The sequence below is a fragment of the Corvus brachyrhynchos genome, unplaced genomic scaffold, assembly GCF_000691975.1.
Source record: "Corvus brachyrhynchos isolate BGI_N302 unplaced genomic scaffold, ASM69197v1 scaffold23, whole genome shotgun sequence".
Taxonomy (NCBI): domain Eukaryota; kingdom Metazoa; phylum Chordata; class Aves; order Passeriformes; family Corvidae; genus Corvus; species Corvus brachyrhynchos.
This window is the reverse complement of record NW_008238983.1, coordinates 8,444,158-8,470,432: the sequence shown is the minus strand read 5'-3', so window position 1 is coordinate 8,470,432 and position 26,275 is coordinate 8,444,158. Positions and strand designations below refer to the sequence as shown.

The window sequence follows — 26,275 nt, the reverse complement described above, 5'->3', positions numbered from 1 at the left end:
TATGATGAATAGTTCAGCTTCTACGTGTGCAATATAACCCATTTTGCAGAAAAACTGTTCAGCAATTCACTAACTTCCCTTTGACATCTAGCGTAAATCTGTCTCTCATGAACAGCAATACTACAACAAAAAGGTGAAACTTCCCTTCATGGACAAAATAAATAACAATTTTAACATATATTCCAAGCTGATTAAAAATGTTAGCCAAGAATCTGTCTAAGGAATGCTCAACATTTAGAATCTAAATTTTTTTTGATTTTATGACATTGGTAACTGTGGGTACAAAAATGCTGCTAGCAAGGATTTTCTTGCTATTTTCTAAGCCCGTGAGAGACTTTTCTCTCTCACAGAAGAGGTAGCAGAGTTATGTAAACAACCAAACACCTGCAGTCTTGAAAAGTCTTGTTTATGGTATAGTAGAAAAATATTTTGACAATGGATGTTTTAGGATTCTAGCCAATCACCCCCAAGGGGTGGCTGATCCTTGTCCAATTAGACTATGAAGAAAAAAGTCTATAAAAGAGTTTGTAAAATAAATAAATAAATAAATCTTGCTGCACAATTCCTGCCTGCTGGATCTTCTCCTCCCTATGGCTGCAGGACATAGTGATATACCCTAGGGTTGCAGTAATAGGTAATGGATATATTTTTCAACTTAAATTCACATTTTTCATGCCTCAATAAATAAATACATGCTCCCATATGACTATTGGTGCTAATCAATTATAATCATATTCAAGAAGTACTTTAGGCAGCTTTAACACAGCAGTAGTTTCTCACCTGTTCTGAAACTCCAGAAGTTCACTGTTAATTTTTTCAGTGTCTAATTCCGACCAAAGAATATCATAGTAGCCACTGATTGTATCAATGACACTGTTATATAGATTATAGAGTTTCTGCAACAGATTCAGTTGCTTCTTTATTTCAAGCAGTTGAGGATACTGAGTAACTGGCAAACCAAAAAGATTTTCTCCATCTGTACAAGTAATATATTTCCGAAAGAGATTATCACATCGATTCTAACAGAGAAAAAGAAAAAAATATTAAAAATATTAAATAACTAAATATTAAGTATCTGAAATTATTATTAGAGTTATATTAAACTAAAATCTAGGAAATAATGGAAAGATATAGAGAGATAATAACAGCTTACCCTGTCAACAGTTTTGTCAACAATTTTCCTGAGAAAAGTAACTTTTATCTAGCTTGGAGGCACATCTTTAGAAGCTGACAGGAAAGTCATTTACTTCATGTGGCACGGTGACAGAACAATAAATGCTAAGATTACGCTTGAAAGAGGTGAAGCATGACACACAAAGCAAAAATGGTGGATACAGCAAATTCTACCTCTTCAAGTATTCTGTGCAAATTCTGTATTGAATATTAGAGTAAGAATTACTACCACTAAAGCAGCAAAGAAAAGCATAATTTAATTGTCAATTGCAATGTAACTCAGGGAACATAGCAGGAAGTCAAATGAATAGCAGTATGGGAAAAGGAAAAGCATTAAAAGTTGTCATTGCAGGAATAAATGTTAATCATGATACAAAGGCAGATTTCAACCAAAAAATAAACACAATAATGAACACAAGAACAGCCTATGCCAAATACACTAAACTTGTGGGAAGGTTCTCATCAGGGTATTTGTATCTAGTAATCATTACTCATTATCTATGCAGGCTTTCTGTTAACTCCTAAAAAATTTAGATTTAAACAGCATTCCTTGCAAATGCAAAGAAAAATTCCAACTTAGTTTTCACTAAGTTAAAACAGACTTTGCCAAATCAGTAACCCTATCTATCAATGAAAATTCATTCAACTTCTGAGATTCATTCTCAGACCCTTTAGTTGTTAGCTCACTTGTAATAAGTATTGAGTTATGTCTTAGAATTAACAGTACCTGGAATATAGTAAGCCTGTCACTGGCTTCCTGAGGTGTTAAGCCAACCACCATTGGTCCATTCTAAAAGAAAAAAAAAAAAAAAAAAACCAACAAAGAGGTTAATTTAGAGAGTGAGAATAACCACAACTTATTTCTAATCAGCATTTTCTAAATGTTAACCTCAAACACTTTTGCAGCTTCCAGATCCCCTCCCCACATCAGATAACAACTGAACCAAGAGATGACAGTTAACCTACTGAACAAGTACTTTTTAAAAAGGACTAAAAGGAAAAAAAATCAAAACAAAACAAAAACCAAAGAAGGCAACTAATTGTCTTTTAATGCAGGAAATTTTCATTAAGCTGTAAAAGCTAGGCAATCATTAGCAATCATACCTCCTTTTTTGAGTAAAAGCATTACTTAAAAGATGATACAAGATTAGTTCAGCTTCATTTATTTATATTCTAATGAAAAAGGTTATAAGAGCCTAAGTCGCTTGTAATTTATCCAGCATCAGATGTGTTTCATAAACCTTAAATATCTCAGTTCTTAATTTTTAAGAACTGAATACCAGCATTACTCACTTCAGTCACATACAAAACATTTATCGAAGCCTGCCCTGCGCTGAAACTCAAACACCATCTTAACAAGAATAGACCTACTCAGCAGTAGAGGGCCATCCCATTAATTAGTCAAATCCAAAAATCTTTCCATGCCCCCACTGCTCCTTAAAAATTTCTCTAAAACAATAAAATAGAAACACCTGCCTGATCATAATCTGAATAGAACTGTGCACAGTCTTCAGTAAAAGTCTTCACAGCACTAATGAGCTCTCCTCTGAATTTTGGCTGCAAAGCAACAAGCTCATTCTGCACTTCATTTGCACAGATTAGCAGTTTTTCCCAAGTGTAGTGCAAAGTGTCCACCTTCTCTGTCTCTTCCTTGGCAACAGGTAGATTGTATTTGTTCAACATAGCGTAGGATTCCTGCCAGAAAGTTGTATTAAGATTCATAAAGTGGCAACTTCAGTTGACATAAAATGGTAACTTCATATACATATATATGTATGCTAACATTTTAAATTTTTAAGAATGGAGAATGATTTGTTAGAAAAAGAAACTGTTGCCAGATTTTGACAACAACCATTATCAAAATCTGGCAAACCAACACCAAACTGGAAGATTTTTTTTTTCTCAGAGCGTTGATTTCCACTTGCAGCACCAACATATGAACAGTCCACATACTGAAAACTCGAAGTGAATTTTCACAAAAACAAAACTGAAATTCATTTTCTGTAAATTAGAGCAGAGTAGGGTAGCAATGAACCTATGGCATAGCAGTTTCATTTGAAAACTCTTGTATGAAGTGGAATTATTTCCATTCATGCTTTCCAGTTTGATCAAATCGCAAAAATGGAAATGTAGCTATCTGTCTACTACACCACTACGTGGAAAATATGCCAACCTCCCTTTAAAAAACCTGAAGCATCACTTCTTGTGCCTAGGGCCTCAAGGCTCCTGCTTGCAGAGTTGGAAGCTTATAATGAAGTTATGGGCAATCAGGAGTCATGAACATGTCTTAGAAAAAAGAATTCTACTGAAAAATCAATGGTGCATTTTGCCAAAATATAGCATTCTTAAATAAATACTCTGGTCAGGAATGCAGAGAAACAGTTACCATCTGTTTTTAATTCTGCCATTTGTCAGATGTTCAGTAAACGCATTCTATCGCATTACCTTCTTTAAGGAAGTCAGTTGCTTTTGTTTATTTTAACCTATGGTATAGATGATTAAAGCAATCAATCTCGTATAGTCTGCTTAACATTAGCTTTTTTACTACAGGCTTAGCTAAAATAAAAAAATTAAGAATCTCGTTCCTTTTCATACAGACTTCTTCCACAAAGTATGAAAAGATTTCTTGCATTAAATATCTGTATTCTTGTCTTTCTCTTACCTACATCATTCAATTTCTCCACTGCTCACTAAACCACCTCTCACCCCAGCAAGTTTACATTTGCTCAAATCAGAAATTCATGCAAAAAGGTTTACAGGAGCCCAATAGGTCTGTCACTCAACATTTAACACATATTAAATCGTACATTTTCAAAGGTCACTATTAAGCTTTAACCCAGAAAATAACTGCTTTCTGAAACAGTACCCATACGTGCAACATTGCCACTAGCTACCTCAATGGGCCCAATTTGAGAGTCAATAGAGATCTGCAGTTCTCTGATCTCTTTTAAAGCTGACATGGCTATTCTGATATCATCCAGGTCCGTGATGCTGCGATTTAACTTCTTGCCAGTTTCCTCTATAAAAGTCAAAATCACTTCCATCTGTGTTCTGTACTTCTTATTGCAATGACACCCCAGCAAAGTTATCCAGGCTTTGGTTTCTGATCTCAGTGCTAGCTTCAGATCAGCTAAAAATATGAAACAATTAATAGATATTAGATATTGTAGATATTTTTTAAGATACAATTTAATCTTTTTTATTACATGTGTTCTCGTCAGTGCCAGTTCTGTTTTTTCAGTCTAACGACACCTTGAAGTAGTTTATAAAATTGCTTGCAATTCACAATTGCTTTCCTCCTCTTCTTCTCAGAATTTATCATCTTTTCTACTGGAAAGATCATCTAAAAAGGTTGAACAATTAATAGATATTAGATATCATAGATATTTTTTAGGATATACCTAAAAAATAGAAAGATGAGGCTGGACTCCACACCTGTCATCTCAATCATTTTACCATTATACAGACTTCTGTCCTATACACCACTAATGTATTGGTTAATATTCTCATCTAATTCTAAAATCTTTTCAAAAATTAATCTTTAAAAAAATACTGTGGGAAGGAAATTAGAAGTCTAATTATGAAAGCTGAAGAAACAAAATTTGATCACAGCATCAGTGGAACAAAGTAACTTAAATAGAAGGGGATTCAGCTGTCTCACTGCATGCAGCCAGGCAAGGAAAAAAGTAACGTAAACTTATCATCTTACTCCCGTGAAGCATGTACCCCTGGGAATCAGTGACAGAAGGATAGGCAAACATCTACCATCCACCCTGTAAGTGAGCAGAAGTATCCATGTGGGGTAATAAACTCCAGCTGAGCCTCACAGATATTCTTGTGTTAGTGTTTTGTTTGTATGCATTTACAGCCAAAACAGCAAATAGTCCTTCTCTCTCCCTTTCTCCTTTCCATTTTAATCTGGTTTAGCCATCCAAAACTAAGTCACATCTCTCCTTCCTACTGGAGTCAGAAAGTACATGTCTCTGGAGAGAAGCTGAACTCTACCAGTGTACAGTGCAATAGCTCCCACGCAGATGTATTCAGGCTCAGAATTGATTTTCAGGTCCAGGTCTTGAAAATGCAGAATTTCAGATTCAAATTCAGAGAGTAATGGGTTTCCCACCATCAATTTATCAATTGTTTCCTCCTTGTCCCTCTGCCATATATGGTGGTAACAACTAAAACTCTCCAAAGCTGTAAGAACCTCCTGAAAGACATTTACAAGTTCAAAGATTCTCAACATCACATATATAGGATACATATAACTTCTTAGCAGCTGTTCATTAGAGTACACTAAGAACTCCATAGTGGAGCAGGTTGAATCACCTCACTAGACAAAAGGCTGCTGGTTAATTTATGCTAAAACAAGTTCCATACTGATCACACATTGTGCCAGAATCTCTATATTAATCACATCCCATTTATCAGGTCAGTTTAAACATTTGCCAATTAGGTGAATCTTCAGTCAATAAAATCATTGGAATCAGTGGGAAGTAAAGTTCAAAACTAGGATACAGTACACTTGTCTTTCCCTGCTGTTTATTGGGCTAGAAACTGAAACCTGAGCTGCAGGGCCCAACATAACAAGAAAAATTCACTCTCAAATAATGAAGCTATGAGACAATTTTTTATTTTTAACATTAATTTCTACACTCAATTCAGGTCCCTTTAATTTGAATATCATTTAATGAGTGTGCAAGAGAATTATTTTTCTGGTTCTCAGGAGTTCAGAAAAATGGGAGAAGATTAAAGTTAAATCATCACTGCATCCATCAATTAAACAAGTAAATGAGAGATGACTGCTACGAGAGATAATCCACATCATGACCTCCTGTAAATATAGTATATGCAGACATTTAAAGATGGCTAAATGATAAAAGTTTAAAATATTATGAAATATCAAGTACCAAAATACTATGATAACTATCCACCACTATTAACTACTCAGCACCAGCCTGGTAGTCATGCCTTAGTACCACTGAAGTTACAAGGCCTTGAGTCAAAGATTTTCATATGATAAGACTCTTAAAAGGTTGGACCAGCCCCAGAAGAAACTGATGCAGAGCTCCCTAAAGAAATAACAGTTCCACACCTACAGTTTACTCAAGAGAGCATAGACTTAAAACAAGGCAAAGAAGTTAGCACATCCTTTAAGCTAAATCCTAACCTACACTAGCAAATCCCAGGCAGCACTTTACAAACACCAATCTGACAGCCAGTTTTCTTCTAAAAACCTTCATAACCTCTTCATAATATGGCAGAAATCATGCTGGCTACATTAGCTACACACAACTCTACTACACCTAGAGTTTCTTATGAGGTTTTAATTTATGCAATATTCAAAACCTCAAATTTTGGAACAGAGTACACTTAATCCATGTTACACTTTTAAAGCATATTTGCAAATTTTTAGCCGCATGCTTTCCATCCACCATCCTAAGTTTTTCGTTATTACATTTAATCACAGCTTTAAATGCCTACCCTTATTACCCAAGGATATTAAAAGTAATACATTAATATCCCTCGGATAGTTATATTAAATTAACATCTCAATTGTCTTACCCTTTTTGTAGAATTGATGGCACTACTGAGTAAAGATACTAATTTAATAATTTCTTTGTTCTCTGAAACGTTCTTGAAGTAGTTCTGGCTTTGCACTGGATCAGATGAACTGAGTGATGCTTCATCTGATACACTATCTATAAAAGAAGATTCAAATACAAAAGCAGGTTTAGGACAGACACACTGTTTAGGACAAGTAAATTCCTATAGACAAAAACGAATGACATTTTTTCAATAAGCGTGCATTTTAAAGTTAGGTGTTCTTATTAATTGAAAAGGCAACTAGAAGTCAAGGAGGCCAACGTAAATTCATAAACATCTCCATTTTAGTAAAATTGCTCCATCTAAGTACCCTGTGGAATTTGGAACAAGTTCCACTCCAACCTTTCAAACAGAATCTTTCCTTTTCTCTCACCCCTCCACAAGGTTTCTCCTGTATACTTCACCTAAGTGATTTACTTATATATCCTCATTTACTCACTTATATGTCAGCACTGAGCATTTTTATTTTCTGAAATACCCCACAACTGACAATTTGAAATACAAATTAACATTAACTCTGAGAAGATGACCGTAGCCAGTCCCCAAAAAGGAGTAAAAGACAAAAAAAGTCCATCAGTTAGCAAATATCCACAAGTCTGACTTTACTATCATTTTTTATTTCATCTCTTGCAAGCAAAATTCTTAGTTTTGAAAGACTAATTTAACTTCTTAACCAGTTCAAGTATTACTGTCCTCCTTTTTAGGTGCATAAGAGAGAGATAACCTAAAAATGTATTCTTTAAGTATCTCAGGTACAATGTAGAACAATTAACTTGGCTTGATTTAAATCATTTCAGAGAAGAAAAACCCAGCAACCAAAGATACCATCTTAAATTTCCTTGAACTTCGATAAGTTAATATCTGATCACAAAACAGAATAAGGAAAATCCTTTTAGAAATTCTAGTCTATTCAATCTTCTACACAATCCTCTCTTCACCAATACTGTGATTTACATAGACATTTCTATTCAATACCAGGTATTGTGTAAGTTCAACTTAGCCTTCTTAAAGGGTAAGTGCAAGTTTTAAGATGCCATTTGAACACGCCAAATTACAATCGACACCGGCAAATCGTGGAAGATTATTGCGTAGTAAAAGTGACTATAATTGTAACCAATATATGTGCTATAATCCAAAGCAGTGCAACTCTTCAAGAACAAAAAAATCCCCATACTCAAATCCACAGGACAAGTGGCAAACCTGGTTTCTAATGAGAAAGAGATTTCTTCTCTGAGGGAATTTAAAATCTATGAGGCAGTTCAAAATCTATCAAGTCTACTGGTTTTGATGTATTTTGTAATTAATATCTTCCAATACATTCTGTATAAATCACATTTACCTAACATTCAAATTTAGTGATGTCAGAGTTTATCATTACCATGGATGTTTTTCTTTCCAGTCTCTTTCATTTCATCGTCAGAATCACTTTCTCTGCTCCCACACCGCAACAAAACAACTCTTCTCTCGAACACTTTCTTCTGATGAGAGAGTAGCATTTATTTTTTATTTGCAGCAGTTTTGCACCATTAGTTCTAAAGAAGGCTGTTAAGACACCAACCTTGGATATTCTCTCCATACTCCACTGTTGAACTCCTTTCATTACTTTCACAATACTGTCTACAGCTTTATTAAGTGTCTGCTGTACCTCATCCAAAGAGGGTATCATGATGATATTAGGGATAGATAGGTTAATATTAGTCCTAATTACAGGATGAACACCTTTTTTCTGCTTAGAAGTACTGCGATTTTCTACATAAAAGACAAAAACAGAAGACAAAACCAAAAACTTTGTTCATATTTTTTTCAAGACATCAAGCTAGGCATTGTTTTGATATAAACAAATAAATCTATCTCCTAGTGTAGAGTATTGAGTGTAATTTCTGAAGGGAAAAAGAATTCCTGAGTAATTTATAAGACAGGCTGCTAAACTCTACAGCAGCACAAGGGAAAAGTAAATGCAAACCTATTCTTCTCCATGAAGCTCCTCTTCAACTTGTTCTGTGCAGCTAAACTCTGTTTGGCAGACAATTTTGTTACTGGCTGGTACTCCCAGTCAGCATATTAAATTAGGCACAGAACCTCCTTAGAGTCTCGTAGTACTGTATGCCTTATAAACTATAGAGAGCAAGGACAACTGCCCTTTTTTTTTTTTTTCTTAAAGGCATGCAACAATAAAACACTTCAAAAGAGTGTTCCATGTATGCAAATATCTGAAGGCAACTAGTAAGAGAAAAAACACACCTCTATTTTTTTCATACAGTTTTATGTAAAAGCCAAGGTCAAACAGGCCAGGTTATCAAGTTATCAGTCTTAACTTGTCAAGTTAGTAATTGATAATTTATAACTTGAGTCATAACTTATCAAGTTATCAAGGTCTTATCAGAAACTTATCTATCAAGTCAGGCTCCAAATAAAATATTGGCTTCAGAACAGTACAGTGAGAGTCCTACGAGAAACAGCATTGTAATGACACTTTCCTACTGTCACAAGAAAAAAATACCTTTGGAAATATACAATGTTTTCAACTGTAACTGAACAAGATAGCTTAATCAAAATCCCTTTGTTTTCCCCTCTTTTACACTTGTGACTTATTTATACAGTTATGGATATCACATTTACGTTTTTCTTTATATAGCCTAAGAGAGCAATGTAGTGCAGTGCAGCCACCTGAGAAGTTGATGGTGGAAGATGCATGAATGCGCTTGCGGATGGTCTCCAGGGTGTTTCGAGTGACTTTCAAAAGGGCATCAATGTTACGATTATTGAAGTAAGAAAGCAGTTCATTAGCTTCTTCCTCTAACTTTTCTAAATCCATTCTCTTCCTCTTTGCTATAGGAGACAGGCCAGCCCACATCTCACTGGAATTTTGTGAGGAAGTCAAGCTTTTTGATCTTTCCTCTTCTGTTGCTAAAACATCATAAATCTAGTTAGTCAAATTGACTTATAGGACTTGAAAATATAATGAAGCAACACCTCCACAGGTGTCTGAAATAACTTTAAAGAAGTGCAGAATTATTCATTTGTAACCTGCACCTCAATGTAACATGCCTTTTATTCCTATCTGCTGTATGATTATCATCCAAATTTAGATATTATTGCTTATTCTCTTTCTCTAGGAAGTCCAGCAACTAACCAAGGCTACTATGTAGTTCTATGGCACTAATTTTCAACATGCAAATTGGATAAATAATATTGACCTATTTTGTAGATTATAAATGATTGTTAGATTATTCATTTTCCAGGCAAATTCAAAGAAAAGCCTTTAGACATTAGGTATGCTTCTGTACTTCAATCAGCTAAGCTACAATGTCCCCCAACACAAATAATCAGCATGAAAAAGAAACAAACACCGAGCAATACAGTGCAATGCAATCTTCTTACCTGTATTTTTGGCCCTTTTTTCACCACTGGGTACAATTGACTTCTCATCTTCTTTACTGACCTGTTCCTTGGTGTCAAGTAACATGTCAATCAGATCATTAGCAGCAGCTTCCACCAGTGAGCTTTTTAAGTGTAAAGTCCGAGAACCTTTTATACAGAGCTCCTGTGTCAAACCAAAACAAAGGTATGCTCTTATTGTCACAATTCTCATGTCAATTTCACAGTCATAACAGCCTTTATTAACACAAATGTCAAGGCCTAAGATTTGTGAAAAACCAGATCTATATACAACATTAATTTGAAATTCGTTTGTTCCAAACTATTCAGTATTGACAAGACGTCACAAATGCCTTTCAGCGTTGCTTTGCCTTCTTTCTCAAATCACGTGATTCATCCATAGTTAAAGTTACGAATCAATGTTTATAAAGCCTAGTTCCACCAAAAGACTCCCAAAAGCAAGCACTTCTTAATTTTTCTTAACTTTCCAATGTAGATATGGGAGATTCAACACTTCTTTTAATCATTGCCATTTTACATTAATTGGCTATTCCATAATGAGTCTTAGCCAATCATATTTCCCATTTACTGCTAAATAGAAGATAAAACCTATACAAGTTGTATTTATTATTAGAATAAACACAAAAATTATCAACTGGAGAGAGAAGAAATCAAAGAATGAGATTAAATAAAATTCAGAGGTCTACTACAGTATTGTGCATCATTTTTCTCCAATACTTATAAAAAAAATCAATCATGTATGCTTCAGCTAACTATAATTTTTACCTATAATGGCCTTTTAATTTTTTTTCTTATTTGTTGTCTTATATTTCATTCAGCTTTAACAAACATGACTGCCTTTGTTTAATTAAAAATTATTGGAAATATTCAGCCATTTGCAAATTTTAGGACATAATCTTTGGCCTTCTTAATGATTCTGTTGAGTTGAGAGAGAAGGCAGATATGACTTGCAATATCACAGCAACCACTAAAGAAAGTACTCTGGGATTTTTCCACCGGTTAATTATTTTTGTTGCAGCAATTTCTTTAGAAACTTAAAGACACCTGTTAGATAACAGAAGTTATTTCTACTCCCCTCTAATTAAGAATTACAATAAGCTTACAAACTGTTACTCTTTTCATTGCACCCATAACCGGGGTTCGTATACCACTTACTCTGCTAACTCAAATCAACTGGCTGTTGTAATTGCTATGTGTGTATGTAATTGGTACGTAGCTGTTCAAGTTTTCAAGTTATCTTACAGTGCAGAGAGGTTTTCGTGCTCACTCTCACATATTTTTGCCTTAGCAAATATACATTTTACTACCTGCCCAATCAGGAAGGTTGCAGCAGGATGAACAAAAACAACTATGGATTGTGAAGCTTACAAACTACTACTCATTCCATGTAATATTATTTTAAATTTTACTCTGTATTTAACAACAAGGTGAGCTGTTACAATGGCCAAAAGAGAAAAGGCCAAAAAGTAAAATACACTAAGGTAATCAAAACTTTCATTTGTAATATTTATTGCTGCAAGAGAAAAGGAATGGGGATTATCTACTTGATTTTTTACAGTCTTTATCAAACCAAAGTTTATTTAAGGAGAAAACACATTAGACATTATAACCTAAAACGCAAGAACACCTTACTATTACCTCAAAAATTATTCTGATGTTCAATTTAATTATGACCGTAATCAGCTTTCTAACCAAAAATTTACATGTTTATGGTCAATTACCATCAACATAAAAGTATTTTGGTGGGGTGAAGAAAGGGGCTTTTCCCAGACCACCTTCACCCAAGTACTTCTGCATATATTTTACACATCCCATTACCAACTCAGGAGAGTTTGAGATACTCATTACATGATCCTTTCCATAGTATTTGCTCTCCACAGGCAACCACTGGAGAATTCCCTTACTTAAACTGGAATAACGACAAAAAAAAAGATACTATCATAGAGGTAAAATTTTTGAGTGATATGAAAGCATAAAAAAAAAATCATACACTACCTGGCTTGACATTAATAATGAATAGAAAAGAGCATCTCAGCTCAGATCCCTTTGCATTTACTACTTTTGTTCCTTTTTAAGGTCCCAGCCAAGCAAGTGGGGATTTCTGTGCATATCCCATACATGCTTCATAAATTCTGCATTCAGAATTTTTTATCTCATAAAAAAGAAAAATATCTCAACTCAAAGTCATCAATCTCTTTTTCATGAAACTTTTATTTACTAACCTTAGTCTTTTGAAGAAATTCCTCACAGCTCTGTGGTTCATCTTCTGGCAACATACAGAGTGGCACTCTATTCATTTCTTGAAGGACAGCATCAATACGAAATTCAACCAAGTCATTCACTCGGTCAAGCAATAACTCCAGCCCAGCTTTTGAAGAAAACAGAAGACTCAAGACAAGCTTAAAGTTTGAATCAATAGCCTTTTCAGAGTCCCATTTAAATTTTTACTTCAACAAACTATCATATTCAATTCATATGAATTTTACACCTTAACCAATTTACTTCAAACATCTAAACTTATATGGCAAGCTTCACCACAAGAATCTTAATTAACTTTTTGCATAACACATACTTACCTAGCATATGCTATCTACGTGCTAAAAGATAACTATAATATTATATAACTATAATCTACTGTACAAATATATATCTTGCAGCTTATTATATAAAATATAATACATATTATAAATATATATAAGATTAACTTAAAGGATACATATTTCAAATATGAAGACAATATTTAATTGAGGGCCAGCAATATTTCACCTTCTCCTATAGCTTGAACTAGTAACAACTTGGAGAACCTACTAGCAACATAAACTTTCAGAAAATAAAATCTCTATGCTTCAAACAAATGCTGGAAGCCAAACAATAGTTAACAGAAAGCAATCACTAGAATTTTCAAAGTTTAATAGCAATCTGGTCTCAATGCTGAAGCTGAAATAGCAGCAAGGTGCCTGTTCCAGACTCTTGTATTATTCAAAATTAAATTGAGCATAATGTCAGGCTACCATCCAAAATGCACTTTAATTTGCCATTTCAACTGAAGAAAATTTCCACTCTAACTACTTACACAATTTCAAGAAACAAAATCTGTTTTCTGTATTAATTAAGCTAAAGAAAAAAGAATTTGGTATCTTCAGAAAAAAAAAACGCATCTCAGTGCAACCTTGTGATAATCTTTTGAAAAGACTACAAGCTCATCTGTTTTCTAAAGCTGTTGTCCAAGATGTGTGTACATTAGTTTTAAAGAGATTGATGTTTAAAAAAAAAAGCTTAATATGAAATGCTATTGAGCAATGACAGTGCCAACTGAGTCAGTGTATTATTCCCTGAGCAGTTGTTTGTACAGTATAGAAACAAAAAAGTAGGACTAGGAAAAGTCTGAAACCTGGGATCTCTTTTAAAAAGTAGCTATCATTTGTTAAATTCAAAATACACTGGACTTTTTTGCACAGTACTTTATGTTTGGTGTAATCCCAACTGCCTAACATATACATTAGTAAAAATTTGCTGAAGATACAAGACAAAAAGAAGGTGGTGTTATAAAACAATTCTTTCATGAAATACAGGACAGGTGAAAATTCTCATATCTTTTATGTATAAATCATTTAGGTGCAAATCATGTAAAGAATTGTAATCTCATAGTATAACTTGCATTTTTATAAAACAAATAACCACAAGTTAATGGAAGGAAGCAAGTAACCTACCTAGTTTAGAAAAAACTGTATTAATATATTTCTCAATATTCAAGGATGTCCAGTTCAGTATCATTAGACCTGGCTGGATAGCATAATCTACATTTATTAATCGAGGAGCCATCAGTTGTTCAAAAGGGTGTTGAATTTTCAGTTTAATTCTTTTGTATTCTGCCAACATCACCTGAAATAACCAGAGAACAAAAACATTAGTTAATATACACTGATTTTAACCTCTTCATATACACATATTTATGATCACTTAAACTAAGAAAATTCATCTGTGTGAACATTCCTGAAATTCTTAAGAAGTTACAATCAATTGCTTGGGAAAGGTTTTCATTATTTTTGGCAGAAGTTCACTATTTGTTGCTCTTTATATCTCTATATGTATTTGTTGCTCTTTGTGAAGTACTGCTTCACACAGAAAATAATCTTTCTTTGCACTGGTGCTGTGGTGGAGTTAATTTCTTTCTCAGTGGCTCACATGATGCCGTGTTTTAGATTTGTGACCACAACTGTGTTGCTAACACAATGATATTTTGGGTATTGCTAAACAGTGCTCGTACAGCATTGAGTCCTTTTCTGCTTCTCCCACCACCCTGGTGGTGACTGGGGACACACAAGAAGCTGGGAAGGAAGGCAGCCAGGACCCCAACTGATTAATGGGATCTCATACCTATGACATCATGCTTAAAAATGAAAGCTGGAGGAAGAAGGAGGGAGGGGGACACTCAGAGCTATGGTGTTTGTCTTCCCAAGTAGCTGTGATACTGCCTTGTTTTCCCAGATTAATTCCTTATTTTATTTTCCTTGTGCATGCAGTTTTTATCTTCCCTATTAAATTGTCTTTATCTCAACTCACATGTGTTATATTTTAACCTTCAGATTCTCTCCCACATTCCAAGGAGGGGAGTAAGGGAGCAACTGTGTGATGCTTGGCTGCCTACTGGGCTTAAACCACATGACAGAAAAATCTTGCAAATTTCAGTCTGTAAGTGAGAGTTAGAGAAGACAAAAAACCCAAGGAAAAAATACATCTAAATGAAATTTCCAGCAGTTCTAATAAGATCAGCCTTACCAGAACTTTAATATACTATTTTCTTTCTAATGCCTCCTTAACCCACTGATCTAGTCTCACACGTTTGGCAATAACATTTTGACTTAAAGTCATAAAGGCTTTATGATATATGATTTCCTTTTGTCATTTCAGAACCAGGCAGTCCTTTGAAGCTGTAGGTTTCTGTACACCTATCTTTGAATCCCCATCTTGAGTCATCAAGAATCTTCTCCGTTCATAGGCAGATAAAATGATCCAAAGGATTTAAAAGATGAGAGAAAGGGAAGATTCAGCTTCTCTTTTTTAAACTATTCCACAGATATCTGTGTAAAACACCAGCACTGGAAAAAAAAGCTGTTACTTGCTGCATGCTTTACACTTTTTAAAGGCAGACTACCTGTTCCTCCCTCTCAGTTATCCTCTCAAAACAAATGCTGTCCAATGTTGACTTTGTTATTGGATGAGAGATAAATTGCTTATCACTTAGAAAGCAAGCTACAGCACGAGGCGTCTTGTAAGCCTGCTTTCCTCCCCATCCTCATCTCTGTCGCAGACTCTGCAGACCTTCCCCAAACCCATGCATCTGCAAAGTAACTTCACAGAAAACATAAAGCCAAGAATTTTTTTTTTAAGTGCGTGAAGACAGTCATACAAATAAAAAAATAGATTTGCAAATGTTTTCTTAGTGCATAATCATTGATCTTCATTTTTTTTCTTCTATACATATAGAACCCAGGCATCTTAATGTACAGTACACATACATAAAATGACTAAAGTAAACCCACGTGCAATTTGTTGACAATCTTCTTGTACCAGTCTCTCTGCTGTTGAATAACACTTGCAAATGGTGGAATTTCAAGGCACATGTGAGCCATGCAATGTGTTTCTCTGATTAAAGTTAGTATTTGAGGGTCAAAATTCACAAATAATTCTCCTGTTTCTGGATCTTTTACCAAGAGCGTTTTAGAGCGTCGCTCGAAGTCCTCTTTTAGTTAATTCAATCTGCAGGAAACGAAGTAATCATTCCTTATCAGACAAGCCACTGCAACAAAATACTTTGATTTGGATATAAATATCACTTTTGGCAGATACTAAAATAAAGTACTGCTGACAAAGATTGATATGGTATACGAATCCAAAACAAAAATTTAATAACACAATCTGTATGTACCCAAATGCTTAACAATCAAATTGCTATTCATCTGACAGATATTTTTCTATTGGGTCTTGGATGTTATAAGCTGTATTTCACATTCCAAAATCAAATCAGAGCCATAGATGTTCTTGCTTCAACCATCTTATATCTTAACCCTCATCTCCTTAGAACTTATTGCACATTCTGCAATAAGGCCACATACAACCACCTTGATGAATTTAAATATTCTTGGATAACCTCTTCATATATCTTTTGAATAAACTTATCCCCGTTTCTCCTTTCGTGTGTTTTCCAATAATAAAATATATACCACATTCCAATCTTAATGGTACTGCCAGCTATATCCAACCTCCAGGCAAATCTTTTAAAATACTAAAATTAATGTTTATTAGAGATTTTTTTTGTATTATTCTTAAAAGGAAAGCCTGATCACACAACTGATTTAACTGCCTTATTTAAATATTAGAAGACCATTTATTCTGTATGTGATTAGAAAGGAGAGCATTCCATAGACCACCACACATTGAAAATTTGGCTGACACGAAGAAGCAATCCTGCCTTAGACAGGCAAATTTTTCCTACATTAAAAACTTTGCTGCTATTCCTGTTTTCAAGTTGTCCTTTTGTTGACGTAATTTTATTGTTCTTTATTCACTCCTCAAATTTAATGTATTTCATTACACTAAGATGGAGCTTATTTCTAGGCAGTAGTTTCATAACCCATTGATGTCTTTCAGTGCAGTTTTTTTTAATGGAACACAGAGAAGATTTGCACCACCTTTCAACGTCTGAAATATAGTGGAGTATATTGTTTGCTTCAGCAGTATCATGTACTACCAAGACATTTTACACAGCATTTTTCAAGAAATCATCTAATCAAGTTTTGTCAATGACATTGTCATGCTCTATCCACTATTATCAGTCTTCAAAAAAAAAGCACAACTGCCTTAAATAGAAGCTGATTTTTTTCTGTAAAGTTCAACAGAAAATCTGCACTAATTGTTGAGCTTCATACTCATTATTCCCACTATCAAGTCTTCCTCTCCCATTTATGTTTTCTTCTCATGCAGTTTTCATTGTTAAGGTAATAGAAACTGGTAATGGAAATGAGGGGTACTTTGAAGGCAAAAATCTTACACTGCCAGATAATTATAGTAGCTTTTACAGTTCCAGGTAATTTATTATTTTAATATGTCCAAGTTAACATCATTTGCTATAGCAAAAAAAAAAAAAAAAAAAAAAGCCATAAATCTCACGTTATCAAAAAAAATAACGAGATTAATAAGACAGTAATCATCCAGTAACAAGTAGGAAAAAAAGGGGAAAAAATGTTCGGAAATCTCAGAAAGTGACAGTAAGTTTAACATATACATTGTACAGAAGAATAAAAAGTAGTAGGAGCTACAGCCCTACTGTGTTCCATTTGTATTCCCCACGGGACACTTGCCCCCCTCTCGTTTTTCTTTTCTTCAGGAGTAGAGCAGGAGCTCCACCTTGTGTCCTTGTGTTCTGTGACACTCATGTCCACACCTGTGTGCGCTCTTCTTGCCTCGAGAGAAGAGATTACTAAGCAGAAGTCACATTTTTTTGCCATACGTGGTAGACGAGTTCATGTATCTTAAAGTGGATATACTTTTCATGTATTTTCAAGGCATGTGTGTATGTTTCAAACTTGAAATTTTGTTCAAATCCACCTCCCTTTGTTCCAACCGAGTAAGTTTGGAGAGGGTTCAGTGAGTTTATACAGCCACCAAGTGTGATTTGACTCTGCTATAGCAGAAACCAGACAGGTTGTTTTAGTACAGATCAGAATCAGATCACAGATCGTTCACACCTCATAAAGGAAGGCACCGGTTCAGGGGAGATGCCTGGGATGTTATAGTTATTTTACAAAAGGTGAAAGGCAAATCTGTTTGGCTGCTCCATCAAGGCAGGGTACACGTCAGAAAATCTGATCACTAGATCATCTAGCCAGAACGGACAGATGTAGCCCCATAAGAATCAAACATTCTCCTTAGTCTTTATAGATGAGACAATGCAGTGAAAACTATCATCAGTATACTTTGAATGATGCAGGTATCCAGCTCAGTACAATTTGTTCCATAAAATATGAGGGATACGCACCAGCTCTCTGTGAAGAGCACATGAAAACAAATATGAACTTCCCGTGTTAGCAGAATAAGCATTGAAGTTAAAGATCTTTCTAAGTACAACAGCAGTTTTCATTACTGCCTGGAAGCAGGACCTACTATACACAAGTTAATGGTGCCAAATTTGGATCTGATGTACCTGAAACACAATCTGTAATGAAAAAACAGTTGAGGTACAACAGCTCAGGTTCCTTGATTCCCAACTTGCACTCAACACCGGATTAATCATCAATAATATATATTCAGCACTAAGTCTCAATACAGCATATTTTATGTACTCTAATATTGCAGTTATTTCTCCTGGCTTACTATACCAAATTGACACAAACATTCCCACTTACAGTATCAGACAATCAAATCTGGTGACTCTTTAGACTACATTTCACACTGCGTGTCAAATGCAAGTGTGAAAGAGGAAGTAAGAGTCCAGAAAACTTAATATATTCAGACTGGAGAAAAGGCAGCTGGTACCTCTGGTCCCATATCTGGCCTAAGGCTAGCTTTGAGAAGATTCATGTGAAGATTCATGTTTATCAGTGCCAGAGTTTCCCACGTTGTACAAAAGCTGGGCCTGAGTTCCAAAAACAACAGGCAGATGTATTGATAGGTGTGACACCACCCTCAAAACTGCAATCTGGAGATTCTGATCCTTCTTTTTCAGCTTTGCAAGGCTGAGGCCAATTCTTCTATAAGATGCTCTTTGACAAGGCAACAAAAAAAATGGAGGTAAAAAATATGCCAAAAGGATAGTAGAAACTTGCAGAGATTTCAAGGCTTTAAAGTAGACCCTGCAAAAGCCATCTGATAATATAAAGGTAGTCAGAAGTTCTATTTACAAAATCCAAGAGGGCAAAATGAGTTAAATGAGATTTAGAATTTAAGGTAAACCATGTTCTCTGCAGAATATTCAGGCTACAAAGTGTTCTGCCTGTAAGGCCTCAAACAACTTGTTCAACGAGGCACACAAAATGGGCTTATGGTTATTCATGTACTCAGAGTTAGACACATGGGAGAGATACTGACCAGATATTCTCAAGAGATCAAAACAACAAAACTGGCAACTTTAGAAAATCAGAGAACTTTGGTAAAAGGTTTATTACAACATTCAATTAACGTAAAACACTTCTCAAAGCATTACCTTGGCCCATTCAACTTCGCAAACTCTAAGCCCACTCGATTTCAAGTTACTCAAAAAATTCCAAGAAGCAGGAATTAGAAGAAGAAAGATAAAGAGAGAAGGACAGAAGAGATATAGAAAAGCACACACACAGATAGCAACTCCTGGGTTCCAGGAGTGTTCAGATAGAAATTCCAAGAGGAAGTGGGGTCAAGACATCTGACAGCTTCATGTTTGGCCCTAAATACCCCTTGGCCTTCCTAGGCCATACCCCCAGGTGGGAGTTCCGGTCATTTGGCCACTCAAGAGCCAGGTTAGGGGCTCCTGAGGTGGGTGTGGATCAGTGCCTCTGATGTGCCAGAGATTGACAGCCCCTGTGGGGCTGGGATACATCTCTAGGGGTGGGGTGTGGGACAATGCACTGCCTCACCAGGGCATGGCCTGACCTGCCCCTTCCCCTACACACATGCTTCCCAAAATGGTCAATAGGAAATGAAATTACTTTGTACTGGTTCTGACTGGGTTAATTTTCTCTGACTGCATTTAATTTTCTTCATAGCAGCTTGTATAGTGTCATCAGATTTGTTATCAAAACAAAGCTGATAACACACTAATGTTTCAGTTGAACAGTGCTCGCACAGCATCAAGGCCTTTTCTTGTTCTCACTCTGTCCACACAGTGAATAGACTGGGGGCTGGCAGTGGGGATGAAGGGTGCAAAAGAGGCTGTGAGGGGACAAAACCAGGCAGATGTCATGAAATAACAAAAGGATGTTACAAAATAAGCAAAGGGATATTCCATGCCATACAGCATCATCCTCACCAATAAAAAGGGAAAGTCAGGGGTTGAAGGGGTTAGCCATCCTCTGCTCTGGAATTGGTTAGACATTGTTTGACCCATGGGAGCTGGTGAGAGATTGCCTCTGCAGCATTTTCTTTTCTTTCTTTCTATTTCTTTCTCCCTTTTTCTTTCTTCCTCCACTTCTCTTTCACTAACTAAGCAACTTATCTTGACCCACAAGTTTTCTTGCTTTTGCTTTTCCTTTCCTCTTCGCTGTCTCACTGAGGGTGCATGGGGTGAAGTGAAGGATCATTTGTGTGGTGCTTAGCTGCCTATCAGGGTTAACCTGCGACAGGCTCAAAGCCCACTTGTGCACTGAGTATGCTATTATCTGTTCTGACTGGATGCTTTTTACATGTACATTCACAAAGTGTACCCATGGATTGTCACTCAAAATAAAATTCTTATTGTCCAGAGCAGAGGAAACCTTTGTGTCTGCTTTCCCCTTAAACCAACCAGCGGACAAAGGTCCTCTCCCCACACATGGTGATCTTGCACCCGAGTAAGAAGAGTATGGCAGAGACAGAGGGGCAGCTAAGACTACCACTGGGTATTTGTTATACGTTTCCATAAGAAATATTTTTCTTTCTAACTTCTTAGTTATAATGAAGGTCTTTCAGTTGTTCCTAAATTCAACTGCAGGTACTACAGGCCCTGTTTTTTTAACAGGAACACTTTCTTTTAAAGTACCTTTTCTTATTCTATCCTTCACTTGAGCGTCATCAGAAGTCTGTAGTTAAAGCATACCTGACTACTGCTACAAACCAGGGATTCCACAGTTTTTAAATTTTTTCTTTAAGGAATATCTTAATCAAAATCAGCTGGTTTACCTGATGAAGCCATTCCCTGTGGTAGATCACCTCAAATTTCATAAGAACTTTTGCTACTTTGTTGTAGTTGTGGATTATGCGCTTGCCGTCTGGTGTTTGCAGAACTGTCGGGTGTCTCTGGAAAGTCTCCATGGGCTCCTTGATCCTATGGAATAGGTGGCGTGCCCACAAGATCTTACCAGCTACTGGAGGCAGATTACGAGCCAGTGGAGGGTCCTTCTTGTGCCTAGTGTAGATCTTAGAGACGGTTTCTATGTCATGTCCATAGTTTTGAAATACTTTCTGATACTTTTCATCAATGCCAAGGTTCGGGATTTGCAATCTGCTTAGAAAAATAATAATCATGAAAAAATTCCTTCAACACTTCTGAAATCCCTCTGTTGCATTGCTGGAAAATACAGTCATTCCAGATTCCCTTGCATGCTTTAGAAAATAACTACTTTAGCAGTAGAGTTTTCAGCTTGAACAAATGCTGTCACAACCTGATTCCAAGCAACCAAGATTTAGACCAGATGATAAAAGTTTCCAAGTAAGCCTACACATTTTCTGTTTTGTCACTGTTGTCAAACACTGGGCTGAAATTATGTGCAGCAAACTGTAACTGATTCACCACTAGCTGTCTATTCTCTTAAACAGATTATAATACGACTACTGACAATAAAGAATGAGGCTGTTTTGGAACAATGTTAATTTATAAAGACAAATTTCACTGTTTCTTAATAAAAGAATTTTACTCTCTTCGAACTGCATTGTGGTAAAAAATTAATGTCATTGTTCAAGCACAAAGCTAAGGCAAATATGGTAACAGACAAAGTATTCCTGTACTTATGCTGATTTCAAAAGATGAAGTTTGAAGTCCACTTATTTTGTGCATTTTCTGATACAAAAAAATATGGCTTTCATTCATTCAAGCTATTGAGAAGACAACCCTTAACAGGGCTGAACAGTTGAGTGTGAAGAGGTTGAGTTGGTTTTGCTCGTATTTAAGAAAATGCCTCCTGCTCTCCTCCCCCCTCACTGCCCACTGCCCTTTTCACCAGCCTCAAAGTCTTGTTTCCATTGCCTGGCAGAGTTTTAGCAATCTAAATAGGACATACTACCTTTCAAATTTCTGCAACATACTCAGTGCCCTTTCAGTGTTCATAATACTTTCAAAGGTGATGTCCATGAAACTCCTTAATTGATCCTGAAGAAGAGTAAATAATTCTACATCAGAGAAGTCTATCAGGAACACAACTCAAATATGCCAGGTATTATTTGACAGTATTTATCATGCAATATATTAGAAGATAATTTATGTGAAACTTATCTCAATAAGTATTATTTTTCCCTTTCTTCCTTCCCACAATAATTAAACAAAACACAGCCAACTTTCAAGGCATTTTCTTTCCAAGATCCCCCTGTAGCTGTGCAACCAACAAAATCTTCTGTACCCTCCGATATTTCACCATGCTGAGAGGCCTCAAAGAATGCTTGCTTACCTCTTTGGCAGCCAAAGCAAGACAAGCATTTATTATAATTTTTTTTCTTCTGCAGATACCCTTTCCTTTCACCAGCTTGTGATTTCAGAACTATGGGAAAGTTAATTATCTGACTTATTTGTACTACTCTCCCATTCACTCAATGAACTCACTCATTTTTGTGTTTTTCTTGCTAGAATACAGTAATGAAAAATCCTTTTGTTGGAGGCCCTCAATGGCCTATTCCATGAAACTGGTCTGAAAGATAGTAAATGGATGCTTTAAAGTGGAAATATGTTGGAATAATTTTTCAATTTCAGGAACAAATTTTGAGATTTGCATAATTTTTTTGGTGGTAACTCAGAGAGGATAATAAGGATTCATCAGTAAATTAAATTCTTGTTTGTATCATAAAACCTACATGAAGATCATTTATGCCTCTGCAAAACTCTTCATAGTCTTGGTCAAAATCAGTTCTCCGTTGTTCCAAGAAATCATAATCCTTATTCTTCATGTTGTCAACAATGCTCTAAACAGTTTCACAGAAAACGAAAACTATTACCAAAAAATGTCTTATCAAAAAGACCTATCACACCAAATATTTAGCACAACAGGCTGTTCACATTCACATTTTACCTTTGCTATTAGTTCCCAGTACTTGCTGAGCAATATAAGTAAACCACTTAAATAAAATATTTGCAGGAATTTAGTTGGTGTAATGTCCATTCGAATTTCATTTATATTATTTATTTCTGTTTGAAGTCAATTAGAACTGAGAGAAAATTCAGACTCTTGCTTTTCATCAAGGACATTTGTTACTCATTAGACTTTCTGTCATGCAGATGTTCATTTCTATTCAAAACTTAAAGTTCAACATAGAAAAATATTTTCACATTATTATTCCCGTGTCCTTTAAACAACTGATTCCATGTGTAAACAGACTATTCAAAAGGCACAGTAAAATGCAGCACATCACCAGCCCACAACTTAGTATTCCTGGCTTCTCTTACACATCTGCTGTCCACACACATGAAAGTATATCTTAATCAGCATCTCCCTTGAGCTGTACACACAGATAAAGGATTTCTAATGATAAACTACTGTTCAACATCCCAGTAGTTTGCCACAGTGTAACTGTGAAACTCAGCATATTTTCAGCTCAGCTGACTTCCATCATTTTATCATAAGTCAACTGAAATTCAGTTTCGTTGCATTGCTGTAAATAAAAATTCCATCTTTTCCTCTAACAACAAGCAAATCCAAGATAGGGACTAAGTGTTAAAGCATAAAGAACAGCAAAATAGTAAATTCCTATTGCAAAAAATTTTCAAGACATATAATCAGTCACATAACTAACTATAGCTATAGTCCATATCAAATACTTCAGTACCTCAGTTTTGTCACTGTTAGAAAGAAGTGAGATCACTTTTCTACCCTTTATACAAACTATCCAGAAACTTCCATGTAGCATTTTTTACCTAAGCATTCCTTATCCCAAATGCAATTGACTTTACAGTAGCTGGGTCTCACACAAAATTCTGTTTAAGGATTTGGGTGCTGCAATGGATAATGAGGTGTATCTGTATAGAGTTTGCATCATAGCCTGGACTAATTGTCACAGACAGATTTCCCAACACAAATGCCCCAAACACAAATGTCCTTGTGTGCCAGCCTACCAAAATAGTACTGTCATTGCACGATCTGAAAATTCTCAGCAACCTGGTGGCACAGCTTTGGAGACCAGCTCTTGGAAGCAAAATTTAGAGCAGTCCACACCTGTCCTGCCTACATGGAAGAGTCTCAGACCAAGCTATCCTTCCAGCTGTACTAACTGGCTAACTCTCAGAAGACTATCAAATAGAACAAAGCAGAAAACTGGCTACTGTGAAGGATGTATTCAAGGAATCAAAACCCCGGACTGCAGAGGGAGTAAATCGAACCAGGAAGGACCATGGAATGCTCACATTTTACACTATAATTATTTCACTAAAGCAAACTTAGTGACTCCTGACCATAACAAAAAGGCAAAGTACAGAGTAAAGCAAACCAAAATACCGTATTTGCCTGTACAGCCACTATATCATATGTGATCTCAAAAAGCTGTCTACAAAGTCAACACATTGAATACTTCTGATTTATTTTAATATTTACAAGTGTCGTAGTTATGATACTGCACTAATAAAGTTACACAAAAAGTAAGCTAATTCAGGCTCAGTAAAAGGAGGGAAGACTCCACTTGGTAGAAAAGAAAGCTATCTGAGAAAGAATGAAGGAGAAGAACGTGGTTTAACATATTTATATTCTTAGAACTCTATCTTGTTGTTCAAGCCACACTTCTCTTTAAAAAATCAGGGAAGAAAACTGCATAGTAATACTAACAAGCAAAGGGACACTCCTAGCTAGCCCAACATTTGTAGAGACAGAAACGTAGCGCTTCTCACTTTTCCTTCTGATCATAGCACAAAACCATGCTCCTATTACTCCTGTTACAGAGCCCCCGCACTTTGTTGCTATTTTCAACCACCTTTGATTTTAGCATACTTCTTTCACATGTCCACTTACACCTTTTCTTTCATCTTGTCTGCTCATTTCCCTAGTAATTACATAATTAGATTGCTATCATCCAGTAATTTTAGCACAATTAAAGAGTTAATTTTTCTCTCAATAAACACTTCTCTGATTGTCACAGTTTTCTTTTTAAGGTTCAAGTTAGACTGACACAATATACAAAATCTAATGGTACCTGATATTTTGTGATCATTCCTTCCAATCCCTCTATCTTAGATTCCTGTAGAATTGAGTAGGTTTTCATAGTATTGAAAACATCTATTATCTTTACCAGACGACGATGAAAGGCTTCAAATTTTCCGAATATATACATCTCACTAAAATCAAATTGTCTTTCAGCTGGATTTTGTTTCAAATTCTCTTTTATCTTGTGGAAGCAATTTTGATACTCCTTAAAACAAAGCATTTAAAAGAATGTCAAGCATATAACAGGAAGCACTGTCTTTAGCTAGAACAAAATTTACAGACAGGTATTATCCTAACCTGATAACAAGTAGAAGTTTCATTAATAAACAATCATGAACACTATAAAAGAGTAACAGAATTTGCCTCTGAAAACTAATCCAGCACACCATTACATAAAGGCTTACATACTTTATCAAATGACTGAACTGCACATATATGTATTTGTACATATACTTAGCTAGCGGGAAATTCTATTCCCTCCATTTCATAGCAGGGCTTGATGTGTTTACTGAATAACCAAGATGACAACCCAGATTTCAGTTTCCAGAGACTGAAAATGTTTACATGCTGAGCAGATTTACTGAGTAATCACAGTTCAAAAATCACTTTCAAGAACAAAACCCTTTCTGAAGTTTTAATGCTGCTCCATAGCAGCTTCCACTTTTCATTCTGCATTCATAACTGGGAACAAACCTTACTCCAAACATGCTAAATTCTTCCTAAAGTCAGAATACATAATTAACAGATTTGCTTTAAATGGTTTCTTTCAATAGTAGTTTTCCTTATAATAAAATGTTCATTCTCCTTATCACATTTATGTATGAATAACCCCACTTGGAGATATCAATACAAAGGGTCCAGATTTTCCTAACTCTGCTTGGCATTCAGATTTTCTGAAGTTGTTAGTGATTCAAATTGTGTTAATCTATTGAATTTCTGAATGCTTCTGGAACTAATAAGACTCAAATAAAAACCTAATCTTTCAACATATTTTCATGCAGCAACTGGACAATTTGTTGTATCTTTATAGAAAA

At 35.5% G+C, this 26,275-nt stretch overlaps 1 protein-coding gene across 1 annotated transcript in view; it reads right to left on the bottom strand.

The window, feature by feature from the left end:
• The window catches only part of DNAH5 (dynein axonemal heavy chain 5), a 113,895-nt gene that overhangs the window by 73,651 nt on the left and 13,969 nt on the right, over positions 1-26,275 (bottom strand). The window contains 18 exon segments of the mRNA XM_017738783.1: positions 781-1,019; positions 1,901-1,963; positions 2,650-2,868; positions 4,068-4,303; positions 5,179-5,380; positions 6,736-6,872; positions 8,156-8,255; positions 8,336-8,526; positions 9,445-9,684; positions 10,159-10,321; positions 12,399-12,544; positions 13,887-14,058; positions 15,720-15,905; positions 15,907-15,936; positions 21,028-21,349; positions 22,128-22,213; positions 22,909-23,016; positions 25,231-25,446. Coding sequence (XP_017594272.1) covers positions 781-1,019; positions 1,901-1,963; positions 2,650-2,868; positions 4,068-4,303; positions 5,179-5,380; positions 6,736-6,872; positions 8,156-8,255; positions 8,336-8,526; positions 9,445-9,684; positions 10,159-10,321; positions 12,399-12,544; positions 13,887-14,058; positions 15,720-15,905; positions 15,907-15,936; positions 21,028-21,349; positions 22,128-22,213; positions 22,909-23,016; positions 25,231-25,446 — 3,056 coding nt within the window.